General features: G+C 57.9%; 11 protein-coding genes across 11 annotated transcripts; 6 read left to right on the forward strand and 5 right to left on the reverse strand.

Moving 5' to 3' along the window:
• Nucleotides 1–3,495, reverse strand: K452DRAFT_288660 (uncharacterized protein). The gene is made up of 2 exons (XM_033540705.1): nt 3,349–3,495; nt 1–3,246 (listed from the first exon to the last, which is right to left on the reverse strand). The coding sequence occupies exons 1-2, from the start codon at nt 3,406–3,408 to the stop codon at nt 127–129; spliced, it is 3,180 nt and encodes a 1,059-aa protein (XP_033396290.1). The 5' UTR covers nt 3,409–3,495; the 3' UTR covers nt 1–126.
• A 931-nt stretch (nt 3,496–4,426) lies between these two features.
• K452DRAFT_48504 (uncharacterized protein) lies at nt 4,427–5,122 on the reverse strand. The gene has a single exon (XM_033546724.1). The coding sequence runs from the start codon at nt 5,018–5,020 to the stop codon at nt 4,535–4,537; it is 486 nt and encodes a 161-aa protein (XP_033396291.1). The 5' UTR covers nt 5,021–5,122; the 3' UTR covers nt 4,427–4,534.
• Nucleotides 5,123–6,803: 1,681 nt separating this feature from the next.
• On the reverse strand, nt 6,804–7,712 carry K452DRAFT_288665 (uncharacterized protein). The gene has a single exon (XM_033540706.1). It carries the CDS (start codon nt 7,238–7,240, stop codon nt 6,890–6,892), a length of 351 nt encoding a protein of 116 aa, XP_033396292.1. The 5' UTR covers nt 7,241–7,712; the 3' UTR covers nt 6,804–6,889.
• A 778-nt stretch (nt 7,713–8,490) lies between these two features.
• K452DRAFT_48515 (uncharacterized protein) lies at nt 8,491–10,589 on the forward strand. The gene is made up of 5 exons (XM_033546725.1): nt 8,491–8,791; nt 8,870–9,812; nt 9,868–10,194; nt 10,270–10,375; nt 10,456–10,589. The coding sequence occupies exons 1-5, from the start codon at nt 8,760–8,762 to the stop codon at nt 10,554–10,556; spliced, it is 1,509 nt and encodes a 502-aa protein (XP_033396293.1). The 5' UTR covers nt 8,491–8,759; the 3' UTR covers nt 10,557–10,589.
• Nucleotides 10,590–11,178: 589 nt separating this feature from the next.
• Nucleotides 11,179–12,274, forward strand: K452DRAFT_48517 (uncharacterized protein). Its single transcript, XM_033546726.1, has one exon. The coding sequence runs from the start codon at nt 11,331–11,333 to the stop codon at nt 12,084–12,086; it is 756 nt and encodes a 251-aa protein (XP_033396294.1). The 5' UTR covers nt 11,179–11,330; the 3' UTR covers nt 12,087–12,274.
• Nucleotides 12,275–12,479: 205 nt separating this feature from the next.
• Nucleotides 12,480–13,671, forward strand: K452DRAFT_359628 (uncharacterized protein). Its single transcript, XM_033546287.1, has one exon. It carries the CDS (start codon nt 12,851–12,853, stop codon nt 13,295–13,297), a length of 447 nt encoding a protein of 148 aa, XP_033396295.1. The 5' UTR covers nt 12,480–12,850; the 3' UTR covers nt 13,298–13,671.
• Nucleotides 13,672–13,934: 263 nt separating this feature from the next.
• On the forward strand, nt 13,935–15,074 carry K452DRAFT_48520 (uncharacterized protein). The gene has a single exon (XM_033546727.1). It carries the CDS (start codon nt 14,258–14,260, stop codon nt 14,975–14,977), a length of 720 nt encoding a protein of 239 aa, XP_033396296.1. The 5' UTR covers nt 13,935–14,257; the 3' UTR covers nt 14,978–15,074.
• A 633-nt stretch (nt 15,075–15,707) lies between these two features.
• K452DRAFT_48526 (uncharacterized protein) lies at nt 15,708–16,568 on the reverse strand. The gene has a single exon (XM_033546728.1). It carries the CDS (start codon nt 16,405–16,407, stop codon nt 15,820–15,822), a length of 588 nt encoding a protein of 195 aa, XP_033396297.1. The 5' UTR covers nt 16,408–16,568; the 3' UTR covers nt 15,708–15,819.
• A 2,690-nt stretch (nt 16,569–19,258) lies between these two features.
• Nucleotides 19,259–22,222, reverse strand: K452DRAFT_273231 (uncharacterized protein). The gene is made up of 7 exons (XM_033539135.1): nt 21,800–22,222; nt 21,667–21,739; nt 21,544–21,609; nt 21,338–21,486; nt 21,154–21,279; nt 20,516–21,098; nt 19,259–20,467 (listed from the first exon to the last, which is right to left on the reverse strand). Exons 1-7 carry the CDS (start codon nt 21,808–21,810, stop codon nt 19,454–19,456), a joined length of 2,022 nt encoding a protein of 673 aa, XP_033396298.1. The 5' UTR covers nt 21,811–22,222; the 3' UTR covers nt 19,259–19,453.
• A 963-nt stretch (nt 22,223–23,185) lies between these two features.
• On the forward strand, nt 23,186–24,847 carry K452DRAFT_299323 (uncharacterized protein; the record flags this gene model as incomplete). Its single annotated transcript, XM_033542214.1, has 1 exon — nt 23,186–24,847. The coding sequence occupies one exon, from the start codon at nt 23,186–23,188 to the stop codon at nt 24,845–24,847; it is 1,662 nt and encodes a 553-aa protein (XP_033396299.1).
• Nucleotides 24,848–26,013: 1,166 nt separating this feature from the next.
• On the forward strand, nt 26,014–27,015 carry K452DRAFT_299324 (uncharacterized protein; the record flags this gene model as incomplete). Its single annotated transcript, XM_033542215.1, has 2 exons — nt 26,014–26,335; nt 26,471–27,015. The coding sequence occupies 2 exons, from the start codon at nt 26,014–26,016 to the stop codon at nt 27,013–27,015; spliced, it is 867 nt and encodes a 288-aa protein (XP_033396300.1).
• Nucleotides 27,016–27,275: the final 260 nt, after the last annotated feature.

The raw sequence follows: 27,275 nt of genomic DNA on the forward strand, positions 1-27,275 counted from the left end.
AAAAAAAAAAAAAAACCGTTGTCCCAGTTGAAGTCCCATGTCTGAATAAAAAAAAGTATAATCATGTTCCCCCTCTTTAAATGTTTCGTGGACGCCATGTATCGCTATCGTCAGACCAATCAATCATCAGTACTTGCGTACGTCGATTTCGTGATCGCTCTGGCTGGCATACCCAGCATCGCCCTCCTCGCTCATGTCGTCCTGCATGCCGACAAGCATCTTGCTGACGCTCAGGCATGATTCGACAATCTTGCCCTTTGTCTTGCTGCTCAGCCCGCTGCGGCGACCGGCCTCCCGGCCAATCCAGACCCTCATCGAGCTGGCAATGCGTTCCAGGCCCTGCCGCGACTCGGCCAGCAGCCTCTCCTCCTCAGAGAAGATCCGCAGAACCTTGTACGCGGCCACAAAGCTGAGCAGGGTCAGGGACGAGTCGGGCAGGAACGTGTTGTTGATGACGAAAGTCGCGCGGACACGAACCTCCTCGGACCCCGAGGCGCCATACTTCTCGGCGAGGCCAAGGCACTTGACCAGCGTCAAGGACTTGCGCACGTCAGCAGCGATGGGCGCCTCGCCAACAACGTTCATGAGCAGAGCCCGGGGCGAGAAGAGCCTGGCATTCTTCAGTGCCGGGATGTGCGGTTGCGACGGCAGGGCATCAAAGGCAACCGTGATGTTGGCGTTGCGATCTTCCTTGACGAGGATTGCCTTCGCTACGAGCGCGCGGACCTGAGAGACAGAGTTGGGAGGAGCGGTGCGGATCGCGAGACCGAGATCCTCACTGACTCCGCCGTCCTCAAGATGAGACACGAGGGCACTATTGAGAGCGAAGCTGGAGTACCATGCAGCCAAAGCGTCCAGAGGCGAGGAAATGGCAAAGTCCTCGACCACACTATCCATGGCCTCGTCAGCCTCGGTGTTCTCCGCGCTCGGCTTGTTCCAAGCGAGGTTGTACGCCCGTTGCACAATCCTGTCAACCATGACGTCGTCACATTCGAGCTCCAGCAGGGACGCCAAGTGCTCCGGGAGTGTTTCCCCATCCGCGGGGCGCGAAGCCCCACTTTGCAGCATTTTCTGGTGGCTGCGCGCCTGGTTCCAGTATTTCCGAGCCAACTTTGCACTGACTTCCTCAAACATGTACCAAGAACCATAACCTGCGTTGGCAATCTCCCACAAAAGAATGCGGATGTGCATGGCCTTGAGCATGAGGCGAGCGGGCGTGTCAGGCAGGGTTCCAGAAGCCATGATGGTCAGGACGAGTCGGCTCTTGCTGATCTCCGCATCGCCGCCCGTAAGTTGAGCGTCCAATGCGATCTCCCAAGCCTTGACTCTGGCCGCTTCTTGCTCCTTGGTGAGACCAATGAGCGAGGCATACCTGTTCCAGCCAATGAGGTTGAGCAGACTAAGCTTGGCAAACTTCAAGGACACGGCAGCAGCTTCCAAGACGAAGTTGTGACGTGGGACCCACACCGTTTGAATGGCGGTGAGCCAAGCTTTGCGGCGAACCTCGACCGGGGATGCGGGAGAAGGTGCAGGGCTGAGCTTGATCGACGGAATAGCCTTCTTCTTCGACTTGGGCTTCGAGTTCAGCAGCGGCATGATGAGGTAAAGGAAAGCGCTGACCGCAAGGAAAAGCTTGATAAGAGGCAGCGACCTGTAAACCGTCGACATGCCGTGGGCAGCAAACTTCGGCAGCATGGCAGCTCCATAGCGACCGAACAGGCTGACGGGCAGAGCAAACAACCCACGTCCTTCGGTGTTTTCGCCAGACTCTTCGTGCTCTTTGAAGCCTTCGACAATCATCAGACCCGCAAGAGAGCCCACCATGAGCTTACTCATCATGCCGTTGCTCCTCCTTCCATTGACCATGTGCTGTTGTTGCTGTTGCTGCTGCTGCTGCTGCTGCTGCTGCTGCTGTTGCTGGTGCTGAGCTTGCATGCCCTGTCGTCCCGGAGCCTGGCTGAAGACAGGATAACCACCTTGCTGTTGCGCGTAATGGTTCTGCATCTGAAGGTTGGTAATGCTCTCAGGGACCGGAATCATGCCGGGAGCCTGGGAGACGGGCTGAGTGCGAGCGGCGGCCGCAGCAAATGGGTCCTCGTGCTGGTATCGCATTCCATCAGGCGTGTTTACCGAGGTGGCCATGGTCATTGGCGTAGTCATGGCGAATTTGTCATACGACTCCAGGCGGGCCTTGAGGGTATCGACTTCATCGTTCAGGCGCTTGTTCCGCTTCTCGAGATGACGAATGTATTCAGTCGCTTTGGACAGGACGGTGGCCTTGTTGAGCTTGTGTGCGGGTGTCAATCCCTCGAGGTCTTCCGGGTCGTCTTCGGAGCCGGCACCATGGTTAGCACGTGACATGACCCGAAGGCTGGGCACACTATCACGCAGAGCAGCAATCTTGTCGTTAAGGTTCGTTCGATACCGCTTCTCAATCATGTTGTGTGCCGTCTTCTTAACCGGAGGCTGCTTCCCGCTCTTCGTCTCGGGCGATTCATCCTCGATGAACGACTTCCGCTTCTTGCTGCTTCCGTGCGTCGAAGGTTCGGGGGAGGACTGCTGCGACGAGGAGCTAGTGTGAGGGTGTGTCCCCGAGTTGACGGAGCTGGGGCTGTGGTGTAAGCTAGGCGTCGAGTGCGGCGGGCGAGACATTGCTTGGGCCTGATTCTGATCGAATGACAGCGGCGAGAACAAGCCGTTGTCGCCGTGCTCCAATTGCTGATTGTCAGTCCACACCGGGTTGTTGTCCCTGAAGAAGTTGCCCTGCTGCTGGCCTTCAGTGACTGCCGGCGAGCTCAGGTCATTGTTGCCAAAGGCAAAGGCGGGAGTGTTATCCATCGACTCGCCAAAGGAGAAAGGAATGTCGTTCATGCGTGCGGGCAAGCCGTGTGGCTGCGTCTCTTGCGAGGTTTGCCGATTGAAGGCAGCCTGTTTCATGTCGGGTTTGAAGAAGCACACGGGGCCCTGGGCATTAATATCCGCCGGGAGCGGGGGTTGGGAGTTGGGATCCCAACGCATCCACTCCTCCCAATTGCCCTGAGGGAACGAGTCGGCAGTCTGAACCAAGGACAGGTCCTCGGCAGCGGAGCTCAGCCAGGGCGCGCGCATGCCGGCGCTGAAGGGGAACTCGTTGGACATCATCGGGTCTTCCATGTTGTTTGTCCGCTCGATCGGCGAGCCGGGGACCTCGTCCGACGGACTGGCGGTTGTAGGGCGGAAATCGTCGAATACGCAATAGGGACCAACCTGCGAGCACCGGATCGGCGGTTAGCCCCGCCAGCAAAGACAAGCAATGGAGCACGCATCGACGAGCGAAAGCGCGACGGCAGCAGGTAGCATGGCACGTACGGCGACCTTCTCGAGCGCCAACGCGTCGTCTAGGACGCCGTTAGGCTCGTTCGAGTCCATGATGGGAGGAGAGAGGGGAAGTATGGCGATAGGGCAGCGATAGGGAGCCACGGGATGAGGCTGAAAGAGAAGTTTCCGAGAGAGGGTCTTACCAAAGACGAAAGAGATCAGGGTCACGGCATGGCATGGACAGTCAGGCGGTGGATGGTGCGCAGCGGATCTGAGGCTGGCCTCATGGTAGAGTCAGCGGTCAGGGTTCGCGATAGCCGCTGGGGGCGCGGGACTCACGGGACAATGGGGCGGGAGCGTCAGGAATGCCGGGGTCGAGCGTGAATCCTCGCTGCGAGTGGACGGACGGGCAGGGGAGAGACGTGTGGCCTGCTTCGTTTGGAGCTGCGCGAAGATTGAGGTGAGCAGGAGTCGTATGATTGTTGAAGGTTGATCAGGCCACTAATGTGGCGGTCGCGCGATCCGCCTGAGCACCGGCCTTGGCGTGCAACGTACAAAAGGCCACTCCCACGACGTCGACAACAACGCCGTCTTCGAGGCCGGTCCTTTTCTTCTCGAACACTACTGCTTGTGGTCTAGGCCACGCCTGTCAACACAGCCTCGTGAGCCTAACCATGGCGCATCTCTCGCCCGACTCTCAGTAGCAAATTCATAGCATCGGGGACTACGCGTAGCCGACTATCGAACTCTTAGCCCCCACCTGTCAACCTTTCAGGCTGTATCTCGGTAGCACCCAGATCCAGCACCACGTTGGGCCCCACGGAATAGCGCAGAAGAGGCTGTTTCAGACAACAAGCACTGTGAATACCTTCCCCATCCAGCAACCCGTCTGCGGCTCTCGCTCCACGTGGAGTCGCGGCTAAAGTAGACTGCCTGAGCGTCCCTTGCCTGCCGCTTATAGCTACGGCCGCAAAGTCTAAATGGCGTGGCTTTGGAATTCGAAACCTTTTGTAGGCCACCATCTATGACTATCTGTTCTGTCGACTTTGCTCCACAAGGCCCGAGCCGAACCCGAATGCGAGGCGTGTAACTGGGAACAAATATCCAAGGGCAAATCTTCGGAAAAGTCGTCGTCGTGACCGCCCGCTTAGGAAACGGTAGCATCGGACGCGCACGCCATCTAACTGGCACACCTTTGTTCACGTCCACATGAGTAAGGTGCCGCTACCACTACTGACTAGTAGTCGATAGTTCGGCAACTCCGGCGGACCGTCAGGGGCGCATGCAAACAAGCATGTGATACTCCTAGGGGACCGCGGACAATGTCGCATGAAGAGTCGCAGGACGTCAAACGTCGTGCACGTAGATCAGAGATGCACGGGGAAGCGAGATCAGTGACACCGGCCAAGCTGCTTTTCCCGTGCAGACGCAGAGCTCTTCCTGCCCTGCACGAGGATCTGGCTGGAAACTGCACTGCGTAGGATCGTGTCTTACACGAGCCGAACATGCGGTGCTCGGCCGTAAGGAGAACTGTGTGCGTCCGTACGTGGTAAGGCCCTCTCTGAGTAGAGTGCTCTACTTCGTACTGGATCTGCACGAGCAGGTGGTGATATATAATCCGGCCCCCGTCTGTGTGTAAATCTTCTCGGCTCTGGTGCCATCTATCACTGCGCAGGTGGACAGACAGTCGTACGTACCTGCCTGTGACCCGTCCCGAATGCATCTGTGATCTGAGATTCAGATGGGCGCCGTCAAAAGTTAAGGGTGTGCCACCTCATCAGCGAGGAGCCATGCCATTGGTGCGAAGGCAGTGCAAACGTGATCAGTGCCTCAATAGGAAGATGGGCCACGACACAAATTCACGTGGCACAACGACCGTAAACCTGCTCCTGGCCTACCTGTCGTGGCCCAGGTCGCCAAAATGCGCTCACCCGACGAGTTTTTGAAAAAAATTGTTCTTTTCGCCAGCCTCGTGATGTGCTCGGCGTTGACCGTTGTGCTGGGTCCTGGGTGAACGGCAAAGCACCCATCCGTCCCCTTCCGCGAGCGTTGGGTAAGCAGCCACGCTACGCATGTCTCCGATCGAAGATCGCGGAAGAAAATGGCCCCCCCTGTGTTGGCCAGACATGGCAGGGCTCCGAAAGACGCACCACAAGAGGGTCGCGCAACGTCCTTTAGCGCACGAGCTGTCAGCAGCATATCCCGAGATCTCGACGTCGTACTGCCCCAAAGTGATAGACCTCAAGTGATGTCTGCCCATAGGGAAGAGGACGGAAAGCAAAGCAGGCGGGGCAATGAAAGCCTCATGTCCCGGATTTGCTTCTTGCAAGCCTCAGACACCCCCTTCTCTCTCTCGTTAGATGAGGACCAGGATGCGATCGAGCGATGAAGGTCATCCTACGCTGGGATACCTGACTAGTAGAGTCTGGTCCCGTGACGTCGTGACTCTTTCCATGACAATTTTTTCTCTCTTGGGGGCGTGCCTGACGGACGATATTTACCACGTAGATTGATGAAGCGGCGCAGCACCAGCATCGTCCACATAGAGACACCGGGGTCGCCGTACCAGTAGTCCCACGTTATTTCATCCGGGACCTTAGTGGGTCAGAACTTGTCCCACTGGCTGCACTTCCTCGTTTTACTCGGGCAGGCGGGTCTCAGGCCGCTTGCTATGATCCCAAGTGTCCACAGCAACGAGCCAAAAATGTATCGTCGACGTCAGCAATGATTCAGCCGCATTGGCACCAGACGGGTTAGCTTTGCAAGACGATATGTGTGCAATTGTGAAATAGGTAGATGGTGACCGGTGCAGGTGGATCTAGATGTGGCTTGCGGCCGATGTCGCAGCAGGCCGGGTGGCTGGCATTAACTATAGGAAAGAGACTTCTGCTAAGACATCCATGCAAGGACGCCGCAATTGCGATTAGCGATGACAAGTGAAAGCAGGGCCTCTCATATAGAGCTGAAAAGTAAGCAAGAAAAAAAAAAAAGAGATTGCGGGCAATGAAAGGTCAGATCTTTGCCAGAAACCAACCTTGATTACAATTTCATGCGGGCGCGGATCGATATAAGGTGGTAGGTAGATGGCGAGGCGTGCGTATGGGGGCACTGGGGGGGCAGCGTGGGCAGTGAGAAGCGGAAGTGAGCGACAGCGGAAGCGCTCTACAGAATTTGGAGCGAGAGGAGGAACGTCGCAACTACCCAAAGCGGCAGAGGGAGTGGGCATTATCGTATGACGATGCTGATCATCGGGATGCCTTCGGAGATGACCTGGGGTGCCCCAGACCGGGCTCGGGCGATCCGTCGACAGCCTTTAACCGCCACGCGCGCGGGCGTTATGCGACTCTGCAGGGCAGCGGGTGGCGATGGCGGGCAGTGACGCCATTTTCGAGATCCCCGGCAGGGAAACAGGAAGTTTTCCATCAGGCGGTCCGTCGCTATGCCGGTTTGATCTAGAATGCGCGAAAAGGCACTCTGTGGTTTGCGGGGCTAGCGCCGTTCATGTGAAAAAAAAAAAAAAAGAGCCGGAAAAAACGTGGTTGCGACAGGGCTCCGTCTGCGCATTTAGTCAGGGTCTTATCGAGAGCTAATCTCAGCGTACGAAGCACGACGTGCAAGCAAATTGCATCAGCGAAGGCGTCGGCCCGGCTCGACCAGCGCGCCGGGAACGAAAAGGAGAGAGTTGGCTGGGCGGCGGGCGCGTGATGTGCGGGTGAAACGGGGTGAAGAGCAGCGGTCCTGGAGCCTTGGTGCGACGGGCGACGGGACGCGCTGGGTTAAATGCCGTCTCGTCGCACGATAACGGATATCTACCCGCCCAGGATCTGGAGGGGAGTTGAGCTAGCCTTGGATCGGCCCTAAGACGCGGGCTAGAAGACGCTGCTTTGGCTGCGTGAAGGCGCGCCACGGCGGCCGGCGAGATCGCAGGGTGGGTGGCACGCATCTCCGATGCATCTCAGATCTAAGGTATCCAAGAAGAGCCTTTCCGCGGAAGCGCGGCTACTCTCCCAAGCTTCAGAGACGCGAAACGCTTTTCGAGCAGGCCTAAGCGAGAGACTTGCGGGCAGCCGTTCCTTCGCAGCGTCATGCCAACGATCGGCGCCGCCTGTGATCAAACGGGATCTGGCTGCAGCTGGGCCTATTCCTTCCGCGATCTTGACAAGCGGGTCTCTGCAGCCTGCTGGCCAGAGCGTTGGAATGCCGGTGGGTCTCCTTGTCGCACCCCAACACGTGTCGCTTGAAAGTTGAAGCATATGACGGCAGGAGGCTTTTGTTCTTACGTGCGGGTGCGGGAAAGAGAGAGAGACGGACGGAAACAAGATCAAGGTAGGTAGGTAGGTAGGTAGGTAGGAGCTGGATGGACTCGGGAGAAGGAGGAGGACGAAGGAGGACAGACACCCTCTCCTCAAGGGCCACTCCATGATCTCATCTTTTTTTCCTTCTCTCTTCTCTCCTCCCACACTCCCGCCCTCCCTCCGTGCCTCCTCCTGCCACCGGCAGTCATCAGCCAGGCAGCAGGGAGCGGCACTTTAGCTCTGCCGCCAGATCGAGATCGGCCAGGATGCCTCCACTGATTTGTCCCACGGCGCCGGGTCCGCACGCTGCTCGCTCTCTCTTCTCTCACTCACTACTGTTGCAACCTTTTGGCTCGCGGCCGAGACTCGTGCACTGCTCCCCGCTCCCTGTCGCCGCCGCCCATAAGCTTGCATCGATCCGATTAGCAGCGAGTCTAACGGCCACACTGACAGGGTGCCTGCCTCCGCCAACGGGCGTCGATACGAAACCCCGTCGGGGTCCCTGCCCTGCTGCTTTGCGGGTCATCTCCGATCGCATCTGGTATCGCTCTGCCGTTGGTCATCTCATCGCCCTCACCACCCCATTATCCCCGTCTTTCCCCTCTTCCCTACCCTCCCCCAAGCCGTAATGCCACCTTCACGCCATTAAAACCACAATCTCGCCTCCATCTACTCGCTCCCGCACCCGAAACACCGCCACCACACCTATCCCACCTCACCCTTCCACTGTCTGTATAGCCGCGCCCGTCTTCGCCGAGTCGTACATTAGGGCATGCTTTGGTACGGCCGCAATTGAAGCCACCGACGCCTGCTTCATTCCCCCCGCTCGCGACCGCCACTCTCCACACTCCGTCGACGTACGTCAAGCTACGCCCTGCACCAGAGCGCTCCCGCCTGCGCACCCGCCGCCGCACCTTAGCGGGTCAGATCCGCCCTCGGAGGCTCGACCGCATCCGCCGTCTGGCGCCAGTAACCCGCCTTGACCGAGTCGCCGGGGTTGCATCATCATTGAACGAGCGCCTGGAGTGGCGGAGGAAAGAAATATCATTAGGGCTGTATACAAAGGTTGCGTTGTTGCGGGAGGCGACATAAAATCGGGCGACACAATACCCCACGATCGAGCACGTCGGATGACCAGTCGTCGCTAAGATCAGGCCCACGACCCGGATGGAAACCATGGATGCCGGCAGTCGGCAGAGGTGCGTGTTTGCCCTTCGCAGACGAACCCTTCGTCCCAGCCAATGCTTCGTTGCCATCCAAAGCTGACCCGCTTCTAGTGCCGTTTTACCCTCAATATCCTCCATAGACGCCGAGAGCAGGAGAGACGAGAGCGACTACCAGCGAAAACAATCCGCCGCGGCTATGATCAGCCCGTCCTTTCCCTTCTCATGCCCGCCGCCGCCCTACGCTCACCACACGCCGACTGCCAGCGCACCACCAGCTGGCCTAGCAAGCCTCATCTCCCCGCCAGAGTCGCGGCGCACGTCGGGCGAAGAGCGGGAACATAAGCAACCGGCGCGGCAGTCGTTGCCATCTATCCATGAAGCCTTGGCCTCTGATCAACCCATGCCATACCCTCCATCTCAGACCCCCGCCGCTCCGACCTCAGCGGCGCAGTACGGCCCGCCACCCCCACCTGCGGCCGCAATACCACATCCAGACGCAGCAAGGAGACATTATTCTCAAGACATGCCTAGCAGAGACTCACCAGGTTTGTATTCGCAACCAGCACCTCGGAGTCCCTACATGAAGCCGCCTTTTGCCCAAAACCAACCGGAACCACCTCGTCCCACGCTGCCCAACTCACACAACCCAAAGCTCCCCACCCTGCATCCGCTCAGGACGGAGCAGCCACCGGTGGAGAACCCAAGGTCGTCGTTTAGCTACGGATACACGCAGGCGCCCTCACCGGGGTACCAGCCGCAGTCTGCTGGTGCAATGCAACAGCAGCCTTTCGGCTACAGCACATATCCCGCCGCCGTACCATATCCTTACTCGGCAGCGCCACCACCTCCTCATGCACCCGGTCCCGCTTACCCTGCATCGGCATCAGCTTACTCCGCGCAAGGAGGTTACCCACCGAGCTGGAGGTCAGATGGAGCAGAGGTCAGGCGTGCGGAGGAGAGCAAAAGAGCGGGGCGCAATGCTGGGCCGGCGTTGTACGGCGAGTCGGTCAAGCGACACCTCGACAACTTTGACTTTGAAGCGTCACTAAACGAGGTATGTGATAGTCTTTCAGCCTGTCATTCGACGTGTCACTAACACACCAGATCAGATCGCGGAAGGTAGTGGACGGCTAAATGAATTCGTGCGGGTTTACGGCCAGCGAGCGCATCAGGCGCAGCGGGTCGGACCGGTGCCTGGTTCGACGCCAACCATCCACGAAGTGGACGATTTGATGAAGCAAGGCCACCGCATTCTCGACTCGTTGGTGCGCATCCAGGAGGTCGTCAGAACGCAACAAGTCCATATGGCGGAGCAGGTCCATGACCCCCGCTACAAAGTGACGAATGGCTACGAGCCGGAGGAGCCACATGCATTTGGAGAGGATCCGAAGGGCGGTGGTGGCTTTGCAGGCGCCGACCCGAAGAAACGGAGAGGGGTATGTCACATTTTTCCTGCCCACCAACAGCAATGATTTTGTGATATCGGCCGCAAAAGCTGACAGTTTCTGCAGCGAGCCGCTCCACCGGGGCGCTGTCACAGCTGCAATCGCGCAGAGACGCCAGAATGGCGACGAGGGCCGGACGGCGCGCGCACGCTCTGCAACGCATGCGGACTCCGTGAGTAGCATGATTTATTTCCCGCGGGAGCCGCCGGGCTCTCCCTCGATCTCGATGATGGATACTGACTGCGCAAGCAGACTACGCCAAGCTGACGAGGAAGATGGGCGCGAACAAAGCGCCCATCGGCAGCTCGAACCTCCGACCGAAGTCCCTTGGGCCTGGGTCACCGCCGGCGTAAGGACGGGGCGAAAAGCCTGCCTGCCCTGCCCTGGCCTTGTGCTCGCTGGACGACCGACCCCATCTCTAATCAGGCGGCGGGCCCTGCGTGCAAGCGCTCGCCTCGGGGGAGGCTGCCGAAAGAGGAGGCCCCAAGATGACGATCGCAGCCCGTTTGGGGCCCCCCCAGCACGCGGTGAAAAAGCGCGCCTTTTTTTTTTTTCCTCTTTTCTTTTTCTTTCTTTCCTTCTCTATGCCCAAGGTGGCGCCTCTCCAAACACAAGAGACCCGGTCTCTGCAGCAGCAAGCAAGCAAGCAAGCAGCAGCGGCATGGGCTGTACCAGCACACACAAAGTACCCCCTCTCGGGGCGCATAAACGTCGCATCCAGACTTCTCTTTGTCGCGCCAGCGCGCGATACGCAAATGTCTATTTTCTCACACACTTCCTTTGGGGCTAAAAAAATGGGATCGGCGTAAGGATGATCTGGCATTCTTTTTTAAGGGAGATTACGTGTTTCACAGCATTCGGAGGAGAACATGGGCGGCGCGGCGGTGCCTTGGGTGGGAAAACGTACTGCATCTGTCTCTTTTAGGAGAACATGGGGGCGCGTGTCAATTCGGGTTGGGCAGACCGGCAAACGGCGCAGCACTTGACTTGATTTGATTCTTTTCTTTTTTTTTATTATTTTTATTTTTGTTATTTTTTTTCCTCTTTTTGCTTGCGATCTTTTTTTGTTTCTGTCTCTCTTGCATACCATTTCGGAAGGGAATCCGGCGCTTGGGAGGGTGGGACCTATGACCATGGAAATGATGGGTTGGGTTTGGTTTTCCGTCCGCCTTACTAGAGGCTTTTTTCTTTTTATTTGTCTGTTGGATTTTCACGGGTTTTTTATTCCCCTTGCACATGCATGCAAACCCCGGGTCGTCATCATTGTCATCATTGTCATCATTGTCATCATCGTCATCATCGTCATCATCGTCATCATCGTCATCATCATCATCATTACAGTTTTTTATCGGTGCTACTGTAACTGTTACTTAGTGGCGCTTGATTGCTTGCATGGTGCTTGCTTGCCTGCTTGGAGTGCTTCGGGATTTTATTTCGCTGACATATATGATCAGCATGGGGGGTGCTCGAGGGAAGGGGAAGCGGAGGCGGTAGGGCAGGAATGGGGGGGCGCAAGCGCAGCAGCAGCAGCTGCTGCAGCTGTTTTGATTGCTTTTGGGCAGGCCAAGGCGTGCTCGCCATGGGGTGTTCTCGCTTGTCTTTTCGGTCTTGGGATTTTGCTGCTTGGCCGAGCCGGAGCGGTGGGCCCGGCGCCCCTTGGAAGGCTCAGGGACAGGGCAGCAGCAGCAGCGGCAGGGCAGACGCCTCTTGTGTATGGGTGTGTAGAGTGTATTCCTGTATGGTGGCGGTCGGCTCTGCACGTCTGGCGCTGCCGCCGCCGAAGCGCTTCTTCTGCTGCTGTTGTGCGTGCTGCGTGCTGCGTGCTTGGGTGCTTGGGCGCAAGGGGCTTGGTTACTCATGTAGGTATTGTACTGGCTGGCTGATCCGACGGGCGTTTGTTTCGCTGCTGCTGTTGCTCGTATGTGGTGGGGCTGTATGTAGTACTGTATGTATTGTACAGACAAATAACTACCTATTAGTTGGGGTGGTTGAGTGAGAGCTTGGAAGCGAGTCCATATCTTCTTTCTCATTTCTCTTTCTCTTCTCCTTCATCACCTCCCTCTTCTTTGCTTGACATGGCCGACTGAGGTCGTTTCGCCTGTATGTCTGCCTGTCAGGCTACGCATCTGTCTACACGGGCTGCTGCTTCGGCGAATGCATCTACCCACCCACCTACCTACCTAGGCAGCGCATAGGAAGGTACTGTACGACATCGGCCTTTGCTCCGCCGGCCACGGCACGCGAAAGCTCTGCCGGAGAATGGACCGCAAGCACTTGCGCCCCCTTGTTCCACTGCAAAACACGCGTACGCCTGCCTCATCGACATCGACATCGACATCGACATCGACAATCGACAATCGGCATCGGCAGCGGGCAGCGGGCAGCGGGCAGCGGGAAGCGAGAAGCAGCATCCGCATCGAGATGTGCCCTCTGCTGCTGCTGCTGCTGCTGCTGCTGCTGCAAGATCAGTCACGCCAGGTCGGTTTCTGCCCGTCTTGTCTGGGTTGCTGTTCCTTTTTCGTCCGGCCGTCCGTCCTTCTTCACGCCCCCCTCCTAGGTTGCTCCGAGATCGACGGCTGGGCGGCGCGAGTATGCCGTTGGTGCCTACCTAGTGGATGGGTGATCATCGTCATTGGCGCCTTCTACTATGGTACTTCTTCTGGTTCTTCATCTTCTTTCGCAGTTCACTGCACACGACTCCCGCCACCGTCACTACCACATCAGCAACAGCAGCAGCATTATCAGCATCACACGTAGCGACAGCGACAGCACAGCCTATCTCACCCGCAACCCCAGCCCCAGTCCCAGCCTCAGCCGCAATCCCCTCGCCCAAAACGGCACCCGTCCGAAAAGCAAAGCAAATCAAAAAGCAAAGAAAAAAAAAGAAAAAAACGGTTGGCACCGGGATCGCCGCCGGGGACCCTTCCTTGCGTGCTCCGAGTCGCGCCTTAGAGTAGCTAGCTCCGGGGCGCGAGCAACGCCGCCGCGGCTGTGCCTGGTGTTTTCGTGCCTTGCCGTGTGGGCGTTGGATCTGCCTACCGGCCTGCTGCCTACTGCTTACTGCCTACGAGCTACACTGCCTGCTGGCGAGTGAATGGCTGGTTGCTGCGCTGGACTGTACAATACCTAGGCATGCACACACGCGCGAACGCACGCAGCTGTCCAACCGAGCAAGCAAGCGGGCGGGCGGGCGCGTGAGCCGCGCTTCTGCTGGCTAGCTGGCTGGCCGACGGGCTGACCGGTTGGGTAGCTGCTTGCTTTGCACATACACACGTATCTATAAGGCAGGCACCCGTCGGCCTCTCTCTCTTCGGCGCGCATGCACGCAGCGCAGCGCAGGGCGTCGCATCACGTGGCGGACAGTGCCATGTGCTCGTCGGCAGGGCAGCGTCAGCGGCTGCCAGCATGGCAGCACAGCAGCACAGCAGCACAGCAGTACCGCGGCTGCTGCAAGGGCCTGGGGCGGCGGACTTGTCGCGAGCGCTTGCGCCCGCCGCTACCCGTTTGCCTGCCTGTCTGCCTGCTACGGCCCTACATACATCCTACATACCACTACTCGTAGCTCTCTGCCGCATGAACGTGAACGCGGACGGTGGCCGGTGGGCTGTGCGGTTTGTCAGCACGGCAGGCAGGCAGGACAGGCATGCAGCGCGGCTGGCTGGCATAGTTAAGGCATGAGGCATGAAGCATGAAGCATTAAGCCGGCAAGCATGAAGCAAACACGAACAGAACAGCCAGCAAGGCAAAAGGCAAAGCAAGGAGGTGTACGGATTAGCCAGCCGGCCGTGTCACGAGGCGGAGCCTGCCTTGCCCTGCCCTGCCCTGTCCTGCCCTCATTCGCCGCAACATCCGACAGACAGACAGACAGACGGATGGATGGGAAAATGCCGGTCAACTAACTAATCTGCAGGCCGATCGACAGGACAGGACAGGCGCACAAGACGTCGTCGTCAGTCAGTTAGTCAAGACAGTCGTTCAGTCGTTGGCAGTCCGCCGACGCGACGCGACGTCGTCGCACGCTCGACGCGCCATGTGGCCTTAACCTGCGTGTCGGATGCGGGGGTACAAGTCCATAAGTAGTATGTGTGGAAGGGCTAGGCTCGTTCGGGTGCGTAGAGATGAGGGCCCGGGAATCCCGTCGGCGTGGGTTCGGGATGGTGGGATCGGTGATGGTACTGATGATGCGGTGGGCGGCGGGCAGGGCGGGCGAACGAGTGTGGTTTCTTTTTTCTTTTTCTTTTTCTTTTTCTTTTTCTTTTTCTTTTTCTTTTTCTTTTTCTTTTTCCCTTTCCTTTTCCTTTTTTTGCTTTTGCTTTTTCTGTTCTTTCCGTTCCTTTCCTTTACCCGTGCTTATGTAGGAGCGTGCTATCCTATGCGAGCCGTGCAAGGTAGGAGTCGTCCTCTCTCGTTTTCTCTTTCGCTTTTTGCTTTTTCCGCGGGCTCCACTCCGCCCACTGCCGGCTGGCTGCCTGGCTGCCTGGTCTTTTTCTTTTGGTTTTTGTGCGCTTTTTGCTTTTTGCGGTTTGATTGCCTGCCTTGCCCTGCTCTTCTGGTGCTTCGGCCGACGTCTGTTGCGAGCGAGCGGGCGCTAACTAACGTCTTTGGTAGGTGTTGTTGTGTTGTGTTGGTGCACCGCTACTTTTCTTTCTTTCTTTCTTTCTTTCTTTCTTTCCTCCTCGTGGCTGCGAGTCCTCTGCTCTGCTCTGCTCTACGCTGCGACGACGCCACCCCTGCCCGCGCCGCGCATATGCATGCCCTCAGCTTCTGCCGTTAGCTACGTACGTGGCCGTGGCCTGCGGAACCGACGGTCTGCCCCCTCCCCTACATCCAACACGTCGCTCGCTGCGTGCGTGCGTGCGTGCCGACTGGTCGCTGACCTATCCTGTCCTGTCCTGTCCGCTGTCTGTCTGTCTGCCTGTCTGCTGCCCATCCTTCCATTCATCCATCCATTCAACTACCGGCAACCCTCACGCCCTACGTCCACATGTCCTCTGCATACATACACATGCACGGCAGTGTACGTACAGCGGACCCGCGGAAGCCGGAAGGCCAGGCCAGGGCCCTAGGACTGGAGGCACTCTATGCGTACAGTACATACATAGTGTACGGTACGGTACGGTACCTACTCTACGCACTCGTGCACGGCAACTGCTGCGGGCGCGGCGGGACAATGATTGATAATGAGAGAAAAAGCAATGCGTGAGCGGGTTGTCGGTGGTGAGGTTAAGTGAAGGATGGATGAATGTGTGATGAAGCGGAAGGGTTAATAACGACGAACGACAACGGCGCCCGCTTCCCCTTGCCCGCTTCACTCCCAGGGGCGCGCCGCTCGCCGGATTCCGGGCTGAGTGCTGAATGCGCGCCCCCGGGGCGTCTCTTCGGTCAGTCTTCATGCACGGTGGGGGGGCAGGGCCGTCGCCGGCTACATAGGTACGTAGGTACGTACCTAACTAACTAGGTAGGTAGGTATGTATGTAGCCGTAGGGGGCTGGGCGTAGCGCTACGTCCTGTACTGTACCGGTGGGCGTGGGGTCGGGGTTAGGGTGCTTACTGCTTGCTTGCTTACTGCGTACGCGCAGGGGGGCGGGGTGGGGCGTTCGGTGCGCGAGAGGCTAGCTAGGTAGGTAGGTCGTGCTGCAGGGCCGGGCGCTTCGGTGTGTGAGTGGGCGGCGGCAGCGGTGGGCGTCGCTGCCTAGGTGTTGGTGGTGTTGCCTCTTTTGCTCGCCCGTTCGATGATTCTACCTGACTACGTCCGATCCGATGCACGCCGTGCCGGGAATAGCTACCTATGTACCTAGGAGCGGGCTCTATTCCCGCTAGAACAAGGGTTTTGTCTGCGGAGGGGAGGGCTGGGTGGGCGCGCCGCGTGCTGCTGGCTCTAGATTGCGCTGCTGCTACTGCTGCTGCTGCTGCGGGATGTTTTTCGTATTCGGATTCGTAACGTGGCGCGCCGTTTCCTGGGGTTCTTGCGAGCAGGCAAGATAGGACTAGGCAAAGAAGACGGAAAGAGGCTCGATCCGCCGCCGGGGCAAATTGGATTGGATTGAGGTTGTAGGAGCGAGATCTACGACGATGACGACGACGAAGAAGAAGAAGATGGACGGGACGGGACGGGACGGGACGGGCGAAAGAAGATACCCTAGAGCAGTAAGCAGCCATGTCCGTTCGCATACAGTGAAAACTAGGCACTGTACGGACATACATACTTACAGTACCGTACCGTACGGCTCTGGACTGACTGGCTGGCTGGGATCGCCTTCCACCGCCTTAATGTGAGTTGGTACTGTACCCAGGTAGTTACAGTATGTAGGCAGGCCTCAGCTAGGCTCCTTCGAGACCCCGGACCTGCATACATAGGGTGCTCACCGCTCAACCCCTCCCCGCGGGCTCCGTATGTACGTACTCTGTCCGCACAGCCTCTCCTCCACCGCAACCGCACCCGCAACTGCTCGCTCTCCCCACCGGGCATATACGTGTGCACGACACCCGTCATCGTACACATAGGTACAATACCCACGCCGCCACGTCATACAGCAACACACGCAGGTAGGTAGGTACGGTACGCGCCGCCGCGGCCCCGACGCCCGCTGCCCGGCGTCCGATGTCCGATGTCCGATGCCTGCGTGCAAACGTGCCCCGCTCCCCCGCTTGCGTCACTGCTCACCGACTCACTCACTGCTATAGTAGCCCCTCCTTTCCTTTCACTTCCTTTCCTTTCCTTTCGTCTAAGTGCTTGTGTGTGCTTTGCTCTTCTGATCAGTCGCGTTAGGAGCTGTCTTAGTCTATCTATCGCCCTGGTTTTAACAAGGACAAGGACATGGACAGGGACGGGGCCAGAGTCATGGCATGGCATGGATGGCGAACAAGGCCGAGGAAAGAGAGACGCGGGGTTCTAGACGTGGGAGTCCTGCACTGCACTACACTGCAGCAGCGGCGGCGGCAGCAGCAGGGCCGGCAACGGGCAGGCAGGCTTCGTGTCAGTGTGTTTGGTGCTGTGCTGTGCTGTACTGTGGTGTAACAGCGGGTAAATGAGGCGGAGAGAGAGAGAGAGAGAGAGAGAGAGATAAAGAGAAAGGAGAGAGAGTTCCCTGCTCCAAACATGAAGGCTGCCGGGTTGACTGGCTACTAGCGCTAACAAGTTGGTGATATGCTCTCAACAGGTCTTCTATATAAGACCTCAAGCCAGTCTCGAAGATGGCAGTGAAGAAGCACTGGGAATAACTTCTGGCTCACTGAAAAACGATACCGGAAAGGTTGAGTTCATGGTTGCCGGATTTGGTTACTGTTCAGAATGACTGTAGCAGGTCTTGTTACAAAAGACTAGAACGACGTGGCCACTGTGTGCATTGAATTTAAATCTATCTTACCGGATATTGGTCACCATCGCTGCCCATTGGAGGTACGGAACAGTGCCGTGTAGTGCTGACGGCGAGTGTCACTATCGCTAGATTAAGCATGACCTTATTACAGCCGTATAGCCGCGGGAGTCTCGAGAGAAGTCTTCCTCAGTCCAGTGCACTTGTGATATCGCGATACAGGTTTCCTGCAGAGAAGGGACACCTCTTTGTTGTTCTGTGTTGCTACAAGCGTTCCTTGCTGGGGTAAACTGAACACGAGCGTCGGAGGAGCCTTAAATATTACTTGAGTGCGCTATTATGCGCCACTGTTCGAAGAAAGCACGAACTTCTTCATGTGCGGTTGCTTGGCTTTTCCCCAGTGCCGCGAGTCGACAGCTTTGAGGTAAACAAGGAAACCATGAGGTTAGCCTCTAAGTCCCTCAACATTTCCATGTCGTTTTATGGAAGACACAGAGACACTGCCTTTGCACGCAGTAAGAAATAATGACACCACTGCTTATTCTCCGTCAAAACTCCACATATAAGCCGTAGTAAGTAATTCCTCCTACTCTTTATCCGCAGCATTTGCTGATACTTCACTTTCACAAAAATAAGCAGCAAAGAAAAGTATCCTCCCAAACAAAAATAAAAACCAGACATCGAACATTATTAAATCGAATTCCCAGGCCACCAAAAACAATCATACAAACAACACCAAAAAAAAAAAAAACACCAAAAGGCCAGGACCCCCACTCAGCACCCACGAGCCAACGACCCCCATTGCAAGAAACCAGAGAACGAAGCAAAGGTCTAACACTAGAACCGAACACCGCGAAGGTGTTCAATATAACCCAGCGGCCCAACCACCCAGCCAAAGACACCAACTCCCAATTCCCGATCAGCGGACCAGGTGTCCTTCATTTCCGCAGTCCTCAACAACTGCACCAGCAACTTCGGAAAGAAAGGGAAATCATGCTCAGCTGCCAACCCAGCTTCCAGGCAGCAAGGAATGAGCGAGCGCTTACCGAAAACCAGTACCCCCCTTTCCGTCATCACGCAGCGAACACATCCAAAACTCAACGCTATATTGCCGCTTGTTCAATAGCGCACCCAGTACCTTCGCTTCGCTATAGTTGGTAGCAGATATTGTTCAGCTAGACAGTATATCAAAGCAGTGAGTAAGTTAAGGATGATGATACCGCTGTCCCTCCCCGGCAGCGAATAGTGGCGATATGCAGCATTGTCTGGGCGTGATGAGGAGCGTCGCTGTTCTGAGAGTATACGAGCTTCTTCCTCGATGGAACGGCAACGTCACTGTGGTCTCCATGTCGAGCAGGGAGGTTGCTTGTTGATTCGTCCCAGACATCGCTAATGTTGGCCTTCCAGCCACTTCCAGCCATAATGTGTGGCAGGGCATCGCCCGGTTGCTTCTTGTCCTTTTTATATAGTCATCTTCGCCAAGGTCGTTGCTGAACAGCTAGTTATGAGTTGTGGCAGGACAGTCTCTTTTCCGCTTTAAAAATGTCTTTACACCACTCCTACACTTTGCTTTATGACAGAACATTGAGATGGCGAATCGGCTCCTATGGCCTGAATAGATTTGTTATTTTTAGCCGTTCACTTACAAAGACAGAGGGATAACCTTCACTGAGACATAGAGAGTTGTGTGTAGTGCTAACTGTGTGTAGTCTACCTACAGCACCCAAACCAGTCACATCGCCCATCAATCGCGCGCTCTGACCTCTCGCTCGCCTACTCCTTCCTAACCTTCTACAGTAGGTACCCATCATCTAACTAACCATCACCTCACACACCAACACCAACACGTCATCTTAATAACCAACCAACAACCCCCACGCACCGACTCAACCGGCACTAGCCAACAATCACCCAACAAACCAACACCTTGCCCTCTACCTCCCAGCCACAAACATCTCCCGCGCCACTTCCGCCAGCCCAGGCCCCTCAGCCCTCGTAATCTCCTCCACCTTCTTCACAAGGTCAAACTGTAGGTCATCGCCAACAACGCTATCCTTCTGATACGCCGGATGCTCCGCGACAAAATGCCTGATCCACTTCGCAGCGGTCCAGAGCCTTCCATCCGCCCTCCGCCGAATCAAGTCCAAGTAGCGCGCGAGCTCGCAGCGCGTCTCGACATCGACGTTCATGCTGTCAAGATACGACTCTACTAGGGGGATCAGACCCGGGAAGCCCGTCGCGCCCGGCTGGCCATTGATGATCTCGGCCACGCTCATGAGGCAGAACTCGTCTTCGACGGGGCCAAGCGCCGGGGGCGCCGGGCTGCCGCCGCGCGACGCCGTCGTGTTCGGCGTCGCCGAGCCCGAGCCGCGCGTTCCGTTGTTGTTGCCCGCGGCCCCCGCCCTCGGCGAGAACGGGTCCTTGCGGAAGTGGAACTTGCGCGCGTTGACTGCGTCGCGCGCGTGCGCCGTCTCCATGTTCTCCGTCACCTTGGCGATCGGGATGTAGAAGTTGAGATCGAAGCTCAGGATCGCCCGCGTGATCAGCACAATGAAGACGCTGAAGGCCGCGTTCTCGAAGTCGGTCAGCTGGATCTCCATGGGCCGGAACTCGACTCGCCAGCCCGTGTCGTTGCCCGGTGGGGGCGGCTTGAACCGCATGTGCTGCCAGTTCGTTGACTGCAGGTTCTCAAAGTGGTCCACCTTGTCGAGGTCCAGATGTTCCAGGTCTTCGTTGAAGACGACTATAGGGTCGCGGATGAAGAGATGCGCAAAGTGCGTGGCCAGAATCTCGTCCATCCCACCATCGATTAGCTTCTGCTTCAACGCCGGGTCAGTGACAAGGTCCGGGTCCATATATTCCTTGCGTAGGCGCGGGTCCTGCGAGATGTACGTCGAGTTCGATGCATATCTGGACTTCGGAATCCGCCAACGGTCTGTCCGCAGAGGCTGTTTGATGGTTAGTTTGGGATTGACTTGTTGACGAATAATTCTCACCTTCTCGCCAAGCTCTTCGGGGGTACGATCATCAACAGCTCTGCTGATTTGGTTCCATCTCACGTCAGTGTCGGCTAAGAAGCCCTTGTAGATTGGCGTGGCAGCGGTCAGAGCGAGCAAGATCGGACCAAGTGGGCTCAACTGATCGTACATCTTCCGTCCCTCCTCAATGTTCTTGGCCTGGAACGTAATCTGCAGACAGCAACTGCCCATTCCAAAAGCCATGGCATCCATGTAGATGTGGTTCTCTTTGGTAGCACCATTTCGGACGTCGTCGTCCTCTGGCCAATTGTGAAGGTCGTAGTTGACCGTAGGGTCCCAAAAAGGCCATGCCGTGCGCTCATCTCTAAAAACCGGCACATTGACCTCGACCTTCCTTCCCCTCCTTGATCTTATGTTGGCTGCAAGGGTCGGAAAACGAATGTGCGGGTTCGCGATTTCATCGGGAAGGAACTGCGAGCGCAGTTTTTCTCCAGAGGGAGGATAGTACGGAGTGATGCAGTCGGGAGATCCGAGACGTGGGAAAGTGGTCAGTGTGATCGGATATTCGTTGGGCTCCATGTGCTCTTTGGCAATGACGCGTCTGCAGAACATCAGCACCGCGTGTCGGTCGCGTCGTATGCATCAGCCTAACTAACCTCCGTTTCATGTTGTACTCGACATCGAGGAGGTCCTTGAAGCCAATCCCCCACGGCTTACCGGGAGTGGCCTCGAGCATGAACCGGCCAAACTCGGGATGGAAGACGGGCGCAACATCGTCCTTCCTGCATACATGGTATCAGCAAGGCAATCATTGACGCGCTGCGAGCAGTCGGCACTGACTTGGTATCCCCGCATTGCAGGTCCGGCACTCCGCCGCCCTCCTTGAGGAGCTTCTCGTCGGTCGCCAAAGCAGTGAGGATGTCGGCCTGACGCAGCGAGAGCCGGACCTTTTTGTTCTCCTCATCATACGCGACGACGAGATACTCAATCTGTTCCACCGCTCAGCGATCGTCTCCGAAATTGCACGCTCGGTCGCAGTATGGTACCTCGTCACCCCACAGGAGAGCGTCGCGCTCCTTGCCCTTGGCCCTTCTCCAGATGGCCAACAGTTGCTACAACGGCGTATAAGCTTGTGGTTCGTGCAGGACGACGGCGCGATGCGCGTTTACCTCAATGCCCCATTCACGGACCTGGCCGGCGACTTTTTGCGCGTCGGGCCAGTCAAGCGGAGTGCCCAGTGCTCTGTCAGGCAGCGCGTCAGTAGGGGGCTAGGGAGTCTAGGCGCAAGGGAGCGCGTCTCACAGCAGGCCCATGGCTGGCGTCGAGCGAGGCAACCCCGCGCTTGTCCAACGTCAGTCAAGCTGGGGGAGGCAGGCTCGAGATACGGGTGGGGCAGGTCAGCGGGTGGACGTGCTCGGGGGAAATTGAAGGTCGAGCGTGGTGGTTGACGCGTCCGATCAGCGCAGGACGGGGAGTGTGGGGGATGAGAGAAAGAGAGCAGCGGAAGGGAGAGATTGCGTCTGACGGCGCGTGGTGATGGCGCGGTCGTCATGATGTTGCTGATAAATCGCCGTCAACGGCGAACGACTCGACTTTTTTTGCCCGGGCGGGGCGCGACGAGCGTCCAGGCGGGCGGGCCGCGTCCGTCACTCCGGCCTCCGGCTATGAGGGATATATAAATAGGGCGGACCCGGCAGTTCGTATACCGATGGGCACGGCGAGGGCATCTGGCACACACTGCGGGCGCACTGGCAGTCGTCATTACTGTCTACCACATTCGCAATAATAAGGAGAAGATGAGGGATTTGGGCGGCAAGAACGGGGTGTTTCAGCCCTTGGAGTTGGCGGCGCGGCGAGGGCGGGATTGGCATGAGGGCAAGGGTTTCAGTGCATTCGCGGGAACGCGCAGATCGCCGTGGCCAGTGGACAAGAGGCGCCCACGAGACTCGAAAGCGTGCATAACCGCCAGGCGCGGGCGGTTTCAGCGCGCGCTAGCCGTGCCGGGGCCGCCGTCTGGGCCCGCCTCGCTAGCGCCGCTGCCGAAAGAGCCAACCAAGCAAAGCCTGTCCGTCGCTGCCTTTTGACCTTCCGAGTTCCCTTTCTTTTTTTCTCTCTTCTCTCTCTCTTCAGCTCTCTCTCTCTTCCCTCTTCCCTCTTCCCCGCCGACGACGTCTCGCTTTACTTCTTCTCTTGTCTCTCCCCTTCCCTCTTCCGCGCCTGCCTTCACACAGCGCCGGCTCTCTCTTGCATCTTAGCTTTTACTTACAATCCCCATAATCTCGCGCCTCGTCGCTCCCTCTTGTGCTTTGCAGAGCAAGCAGCCCCTGCTAGATTCCTCTCTCGTCTCATTCGCCTCCTTCCTGTGTTTACTTCCACCACCAAAAAAATCCCGCCGTCGTCGTCGAGCGAAAGAAAATCCTCACCACCTCACTCCACCACCGCTACCGCCACCGCTCGTCGCTCGGTCCTCACCGCCGCTCGTCGGGGTCCTCACTACCGCGCGCTTCAACCGCAGTCCTTAATCCTTAATCTTGCCTGCCTTTGGCTTCTGCCTAGTCCTTGGGTAGTGGAACAGCCCTTATTTGTACAACAACACCCCACCGGCTAGCCTTTGACGCCTCGCCACTCTCTGGCCTCAGCTCCCCTGCGTCTCGCATTCGACTTTCCGCTCCCGGTTTTCTCACCACAATGAGCTTGGACGCTGGCGGTCTCGCTCAAATGACGTACAACCAATTTCCCTCCAACGGCGCCCTGGGTGCGCCCACCGCCAGTTTCTCCTCTCGTGGCAAGGGCGCTCATCTGAAGCGCCTCAGTGCCGCCGCTCAGCCCAAGATCGGCTCCATCAGCGAGCACCCCGTCGCCGCCAACCCTACGCCCAGGACTAGCCGTGGCCATCTCCTCGCTGGCCTGCGCACTCAGCCCAAGACTCCGGGCGCTGTGCCCGCCTCTGCCCCGTACAACCAGACCCAGTTTGGAGTGGGCCAGAAGTTCAACGGCTACAACAGCAACAACGGCTCTAGCCATGGCTATGGTGCGCCGCAGACCTCTATTGGCTCCAACTTCCCCATGTCTGTCCGCAACCAGTACGGAATGAACGCTGGTCAGCAGGTCTACTCTCTTCCCGAGCATGTGCTTGCTCCTCCTGCCATGCAGTACGAGGGCGAGGAGGAGGGTCCGATCGACCCCAGCCTTGCTGCTCAGCTCATGGCGACCGAGATCTATCTCCAGCAGCGTCAGCAACAGCTCCAGCAGCAGTTGCTCAGCTTGACCGCTCAGCAACTCAGCGGAATGAACCTGAACAACGGTGCCAACCTGGGTCAGCAGCAATACCCGATGACCCCGATGACTCCCCAGTCGGGTTACTACGGCCAGATGCAGAACGGTGTCTCCAACTCGCTGGATTCGCAACCCGGCCTGCAGGTGGTGTACAACCCTGCGACCGGACAGTACCAGTACGTCTTGAGTCAGAACCTGCAACAGTCGCACCTTTCCGACTCCCCGCCGCCCCCGACGCCCAGCTACACCAACTCGCCGCCCAAGACCGGAACGCCGCTTCGCCAGGCTTCCCCTCCGTCCCAGAACAGGTCCAACCCATTCGACCGCAGCACGTCGCCGCCCAAGAAGTCGGCGAGCCCTCCTGTCGACGTCACCCCTCTGCCGCCGCCTTCCGCCAACGCTTTCCGCCGTGGCCACAAGAAGAACACTTCATCGTTGGCCATCAACGTCAACGGTGATGTCGCCGAAGGCCCCAAGTCCGCTTTCGTCCGCTCCGTTGGTTTCCCGCAGACGCCCATGACTGGCACCTTTGGCCCCGGTCAAGCCCGTGCTGGCGAACACCCTGTCCGCCAGCCACGTGGACCTCCTCCACTTGAGGAGCTCCAGGCTGCGCCAACCACCAAGCACGAAGGCAGCAAGAACTTTGCTACTCGTCAACGCCGCCGCGCCGTGCACAACCTTGTTCGTGCTGGTATCGAGCGCCGCGGTGCTCGCAGTGGTAGCGGTGGTGCGGGTACCCCGGTCAGCGAGTCGGACCTGAACTTCCCCTCGGATAACGACTCCGACAGCGTTCGCAGCGGAAGCCTATCGGGCAAGCCCAGCATTGGCAGCCTGAGGGCCGCTGCCAGCGGCGCGATCGGTTCGGAGAGGAAGGCTTCGCAAGAGCGTCTGCGCAGGAACGGCAGCAGCGACTCCTACTCTGCCAGGAGCGTGAGCAGCGATGACGGTGCTAGCACCGGTGGCAAGTTTGTCGAAGTGGTCGTGGAAGAGCCCAAGGCTGTGTCCGGCGAGAGGCGCAAGACGCCCATGCTGGTGCTTACCAGCGCCGAGAAGCGCAAGAGCTCCATGTTCTAGAGCCGGAAACGCGAAGAAGCGGAAGCAGACGGGCAGTGGTGACCAGCTTGGGTGGATCCTGGGCTGCGAGCTACTCGCGCTTTTGTTCATATCCGTCACGGCCGAGTGCCGCCAATGTTTATGGCCTTTCATGATTTTTTTCACTTTCTGCTGCTCCGCTTTGTTTGCTTCTCGTCTGGGGGATTTGGGGCGCGGAGAGGAGCTTTCCTATGTCCCGCGCCACCCCCGGGGGGCGCTCTTTCACTTGCCTTCTCTCTACAACAGCAATGCATGACCTTGTAATGCAATATGCGGCTTCACGGGGGTTTTCGGGAAACAGGAATTAGGGTTGTCGGAGGGAGTTTTATTTGCTTTTGTTTTGCTCTGGCCTGCTCGTTTTGAGCAGAAGCGAGGGAGGAGCGAGAAGGGAAGCGACGAAGCGGAGAGGGGTGGATGCCGGCTGTGCCAGCTCGCCTCTCGACGCGTGTCGCTCTTCCCGTCTTTGTCTTTTTCTCTCTCAATCCATCAGTCGCTTCTCTTCTTTCTTTCTTTCTTTCTTCCACTTTCAGATTTTTGAGTGCGTTCATTTACTTGTCACTTTTAGCTTGAGAAGGTGGATGAAGAGGGAACTGAACTGGGACTTCTGGAATGGGAAAGATGCCTGCTTCGCAGCATGGCATGGCCTCAGGATGGGACGACGTCGGTCGCTGATCGCATGAATGCTATGTTTTGGAACGAAAGCCTGTCTGTGCCACCTGCTGCAGCTTGCGTGCTTTTGCTGTGAACTTGTGACAACGACCGGGGGGACCTGACGAGTCTGAGACGTGCGGTGCGTGCCGCAGATGCAGGTTGCATGCCAGGGTGCGTGCCTGAGGCCGCCACTTTTGGCGAAAATCACCCCGCCTTCTGCCACACACACCTACTACCCTACCTACTTGTTTACTACCTCCTGCCCGGCCGGAGACTCTCGCTCTCGCGCCCTTGTACTCGATACCGCGCCCCCTCTTCCGCTCTCGCCCCGCACGCTTGGCACGCTTGTCCGCGGACATAGCTACAAATCTTCCTACCACCGATCTCGCACCCATCGCATACCCACGACACGCCTACCTACGCACATACACACCACATAGACACGGAGCACTGCAACCGCGCACGCGCGCATCGCCAACACGCCAACACCACCAACCATGACGACGACAACGACGACGACAACCACCGAAACCCCACACCACACGCTCCCAGGCATTTTCGCATCTTCCACACCCGCGCCCGAGCTCCTAACCCAAGGCGCCGAAGCGCTGGTATACAAGACGGGATTCCTGCACGCCAATGGCAGCGATAAGGAACCCATGGCCGCGGCGCTGAAGTTTCGCCCCGCAAAGCCGTATCGCCATCCGGTGCTGGACCGGCGCTTGACGCGGCAGCGCGTGCTCGCGGAGGCGAGGGTGCTGGTGCGGCTGAGGAGGGAGGGCGTGGCTGTGCCGGCTGTGCTGGCGTGTGATTGGGAGGGTAGGTTTTGTGGCTTCTTTTCATATTCGCGGGAGTTTGGATTTGCGGGTTTCTGCTTTGCTGCATTGGGGATATGTCTATTTTGCAAGAGTGGTTGTTTTAAAGTAGAACAGCAGAGCTAACGCACTTGCGCAGCGGGCTGGCTCCTCCTCGAATGGATCCAAGGGCAGACGATCCGCGCCTGCCTCGACCAGTACCTGCACGCGATGCACGCGCCGGCAGCCGAGCACGCGCCCCACGCCGACGGCGAGGAGAGGCACACGGCGGGCGACGAGGCGGCGCTCAGGGCCGCGGCGCCGGAGCTCTGGGCCCTGATGACGCGGGTCGGGCGCGCCGTGGGCAGGATGCACAGCGTGGGCTGCGTACACGGCGATCTCACGACGTCGAACCTGATGCTCAGGCCGCCGCAGGCTGCTGCCTCCGCGTCTTCCTCTGAGGCGCTGGCTGGCGCCGTCATCATTATTGATTTCGGCCTTGCGGCTCAGACCGTCCAGGATGAGGACAAGGCCGTCGATTTGTATGTCCTTGAGCGTGCGTTTGGCAGCACGCATCCGGCTGCTGCGCCGTTGTTCGGGGAGGTGTTGAGCGCGTATGGCGCGAGTTATTCGGGGGCCAAGGTCGTGCTAAAGCGGTTGGAGGATGTGAGGCTGCGGGGCAGGAAGAGGAGCATGCTTGGCTAAGGGGAGGGCTGGGATATGGGAAGGGGAGAGTTGTGGCAAGGGAGAGCAGAGCGTGGCGGGCATGTCAGCTGCACCTAGCGACGCAGAAGCAGAAGTGGGAATGGATAGGTACAGAGGGCGCGAACGCACAAACGCACGAACGACCGGCCAGCCAGCCAACCAAAACCAGGCACAAGCACGGCCCACGAGCACGACTACACTACACCACCAAAGATTTCCTGCGTAGAAAAGAGAGACAGCGTGCGCGGCGCCGAAATGAC

This window comes from Aplosporella prunicola, assembly GCF_010093885.1.
Source record: "Aplosporella prunicola CBS 121167 unplaced genomic scaffold K452scaffold_16, whole genome shotgun sequence".
In the NCBI taxonomy this organism is placed as follows: domain Eukaryota; kingdom Fungi; phylum Ascomycota; class Dothideomycetes; order Botryosphaeriales; family Aplosporellaceae; genus Aplosporella; species Aplosporella prunicola.